At 51.5% G+C, this 3,987-nt stretch overlaps 1 protein-coding gene across 1 annotated transcript; it reads left to right on the forward strand.

The window, feature by feature from the left end:
• Window positions 1–273: 273 nt before the first annotated feature.
• Window positions 274–2,930, forward strand: LOC108375949 (uncharacterized). Its single transcript, XM_017632109.1, has 2 exons — window positions 274–1,208; window positions 2,247–2,930. Exons 1-2 carry the CDS (start codon window positions 330–332, stop codon window positions 2,778–2,780), a joined length of 1,413 nt encoding a protein of 470 aa, XP_017487598.1. The 5' UTR covers window positions 274–329; the 3' UTR covers window positions 2,781–2,930.
• The last annotated feature ends 1,057 nt before the right edge of the window (window positions 2,931–3,987 follow it).

Here is a 3,987-nt window from a genome sequence, read left to right on the forward strand (position 1 = left end):
CGCCGTCACAACCGCCGCGACTGCTCTCATTGCCACGCTCTTCACTACGACTGACGCGTACCACTGCCAATCTTGCTGTCATCAGTAGCACTCCCGTCGCCGTACAATTACCCGCCGAATGATCTCCGACACCGACTGCCGACTCTCTCTCTCTTTACCTTCCGCTCTCCCCTGTAGGACAAGTTGCCGGGATTCTAGATAGCCGCGTGTGTGTGTGTTCGACTTAATACACAAATCATTGTGTTTTATTTGGTGGGGGTTAGTGGGGCCCTCGCTGGACTCTGGAGCGGCTGAGCATACCTCAGGCTTCGACAAAACCCACCTCATAAATGGCGCCCGAGCAGGGACCCAGCTCTGCAGGCGCATGTGCAAAAACCTCAACAAGCACCAACACTGCGGAAGCGGGCTCATCGAACACACCACAACCAGTAAATGACACACGGATGAGCGAAAATGATACCACCACACTAAACATTGACACTCTTGGCTGGATATATCTCTTGAAGAAAGAGAGATTGGTGGAAAAATGCAAGAGGCATCATATATCCGTTGAAGGGAGCACCGTCGCTGATCTGCGCAGCACTCTCAGCAACTTCGTCAGGACGAAGAGAAACCTCAAATCGACCGAAAGCCTTCTCAAAGAACTGGAGATGGCCACCGAAGAAGCTGGCATGGCGAAATCGCCACACGAACAAACTCCTGCAGTTAAACTTGGCGAATCCCTCTTACACACCGGGGGAGCAAGACTAATCGCCCAGAAACGAGACCATATGAGCAATGCCGAGGTAATGAGCACTGTCCGCCATTGGGACGTACACTACTCCGGCGGCGACACTCTGCCCGACTTCTTGGAGAGGATTGAGGAGCTGGAATGCTACCAAATCACGCCAGACCAACTCCTCCCAACCCTATCCGAAATACTCCGCGGCAAAGCACTCCAATGGTTCCGCGTCAGAAGGCCACACATAACCACCTGGGCTGTATTCTGCACCGAAGTTGAACGATTCTTTCTTCCCCGTCGACACGTAAGTCAGTTGGAAGACGCCATTCGCCAGCGGAAACAGCTAAACCGAGGAAAGGCCAAGGACTACATCCTCACCCTCCAAACGCTAATCCGACAGCACCCAACTATGTGCAACGAAGACCACTTGGAGCGCATCTACGAAGGCTTGCGAGTGGAGTACCGACTATTCATAAAGCGGAGCGAGTTCCAGACTATCGAAGAATTGATCGAACTCACAGACGAATATGAGCTGCTCAAAAGCGAGGAGGCCAGGCAAACCAGGCAAGCAGCACACTGCCTATCCACTCCAGACGAACGATACGATGGGAAGAACACCTGCTGGAGATGCAAAAAGCGCGGACACCACCGATTTCAGTGTAGATGCGGACGAGATGGTACCCTCTCCAGGAATTGCCTGTGTCGCAAGGAGAAAACAGCCACCCTTAAGTCACCCGCCGATAAAACAACCACGTCTCGACCAGGCTGGCAAGGCCGCGATGGCCGCTTCTATGTGAACGTCCTAGTCGAAGGCATGGATGTCCGAGCCCTAATCGCCACTGGGGCCACGTTAACATACATCAATGAATACCTATGCAAGCATCTGGAGCAGCGAAATATTCAGCCACAACTCGACAAACAAAACGTGCAACTAGCAGTCCAACGGGCGTCGCAAGTACGCGTTCCTATCCCGTCAAAATTGAATATAACGGCCGAGCAACAAGCAGACTGGTTGTCGTGATCCCCAATCTGGCCGAAAGAATGATACTGGGAATGGACTTTTTGGCGCAACGAGGCATTGTCGTGACATTTGATAACCAGCCCCTAGCTCCCGCCCCACTGCCGAGAGCCGGTGCTGTTCTGTGCAGCTTAACGGAAAGGACGCACCTGAAAGAGAAGCAAAACAAAAGACTGGCCGATTTCTTGGAAATCCACAAAGCTCGATTTTCCAAAAGTACCGGGCCAAGAAGCACCACCGCCGAACGCGAGATCACACTCCGGCACCATCGACCACTACAACAACGCCAGTACCCACGCAATCCTGCCATCCTGCAGGTGATACCGAGACAGCCACATCCATCCGTAAACGCCGTTGGTTACAACCAATCCCACCGGACGAACCACAGCCTATTGCACCATGGCGACCGCCATTTGAGGCAGTGCCATGACCACCAAACAAACCGCGGATCCTTAGCGCTAAAATANCTTGCGAGTGGAGTACCGACTATTCATAAAGCGGAGCGAGTTCCAGACTATCGAAGAATTGATCGAACTCACAGACGAATATGAGCTGCTCAAAAGCGAGGAGGCCAGGCAAACCAGGCAAGCAGCACACTGCCTATCCACTCCAGACGAACGATACGATGGGAAGAACACCTGCTGGAGATGCAAAAAGCGCGGACACCACCGATTTCAGTGTAGATGCGGACGAGATGGTACCCTCTCCAGGAATTGCCTGTGTCGCAAGGAGAAAACAGCCACCCTTAAGTCACCCGCCGATAAAACAACCACGTCTCGACCAGGCTGGCAAGGCCGCGATGGCCGCTTCTATGTGAACGTCCTAGTCGAAGGCATGGATGTCCGAGCCCTAATCGCCACTGGGGCCACGTTAACATACATCAATGAATACCTATGCAAGCATCTGGAGCAGCGAAATATTCAGCCACAACTCGACAAACAAAACGTGCAACTAGCAGTCCAACGGGCGTCGCAAGTACGCGTTCCTATCCCGTCAAAATTGAATATAACGGCCGAGCAACAAGCAGACTGGTTGTCGTGATCCCCAATCTGGCCGAAAGAATGATACTGGGAATGGACTTTTTGGCGCAACGAGGCATTGTCGTGACATTTGATAACCAGCCCCTAGCTCCCGCCCCACTGCCGAGAGCCGGTGCTGTTCTGTGCAGCTTAACGGAAAGGACGCACCTGAAAGAGAAGCGAAACAAAAGACTGGCCGATTTCTTGGAAATCCACAAAGCTCGATTTTCCAAAAGTACCGGGCCAAGAAGCACCACCGCCGAACGCGAGATCACACTCCGGCACCATCGACCACTACAACAACGCCAGTACCCACGCAATCCTGCCATCCTGCAGGTGATACCGAGACAGCCACATCCATCCGTAAACGCCGTTGGTTACAACCAATCCCACCGGACGAACCACAGCCTATTGCACCATGGCGACCGCCATTTGAGGCAGTGCCATGACCACCAAACAAACCGCGGATCCTTAGCGATAAAATATTTCACTGCCCGCCGCTCGCCCACGTTCTGCCCAAGCCACACGCCCAGCTGTTGGCCAAATCGGACCACACAGCCTTGGCAGCGACAACAGCCGCCAACACCACCAATCAAGCAGCAGCAACCACCAATTCAGCCCGGGAGACCGCCGCCGAACCAAGGGTCACCCAACCATCACCGAATGCGGGCCCGGCTACAGAGGATGAGGAGCCGGCCACCAGGGACACAGCTGATCCATCCAAAAAATCTGCGGTTGAGACGATCCAAAATACCCGAAAGCGATGGCGATTCCGATGGAAGATGCACCGCATGCTCCATACAAATAGACGCGAGCCACGCCATCGTCCGTTTCGGCGAAAGAACCAAGGTCATCGAATTCACGGATTAGACAAACAGCACCTATTTTCTTCAAAAGGAAATTTGTAAAATTATTTTTGAAATCAATTAAGCTTAAGATAAAAAAAAAAAAAAACAATTACATATTCATTATATAACATTTTTCCAATCATTGTAGAAGTAAATCTGCATTTCACCACCTAGTTATAGTTATATCAAAACTTACGAACTCATTTTCGAAATATTTTAAGAAATAAGAAAACTTGTATTTGTATAACAAAAAAAAAAATTGCATAAACAAAATAAAATAAGATCCCCCCACACACATACCGACCGAGCCAGTGTACAGTGTACTCTGGTGAAGAATACCGCAAATTGTCGTCCGCCGAAGTGGGAGGGGGACTGTAACGT

Source organism: Rhagoletis zephyria, unplaced genomic scaffold (assembly GCF_001687245.7).
Source record: "Rhagoletis zephyria isolate East Lansing unplaced genomic scaffold, Rhagoletis_zephyria_1.1 Rzeph_scaffold_09673, whole genome shotgun sequence".
Lineage (NCBI taxonomy): Eukaryota > Metazoa > Arthropoda > Insecta > Diptera > Tephritidae > Rhagoletis > Rhagoletis zephyria.

Bases quoted from the DNA above. Each gene is read 5' to 3' on its own strand.
- LOC108375949 (XM_017632109.1), top strand. From the start codon at position 330: ATGGCGCCCGAGCAGGGACCCAGCTCTGCAGGCGCATGTGCAAAAACC. The intron at 1,209-2,246 runs TTCCAGACTATC...AAGCGGAGCGAG, and splicing joins TATTCATAAAGCGGAGCGAG to TTCCAGACTATCGAAGAATT.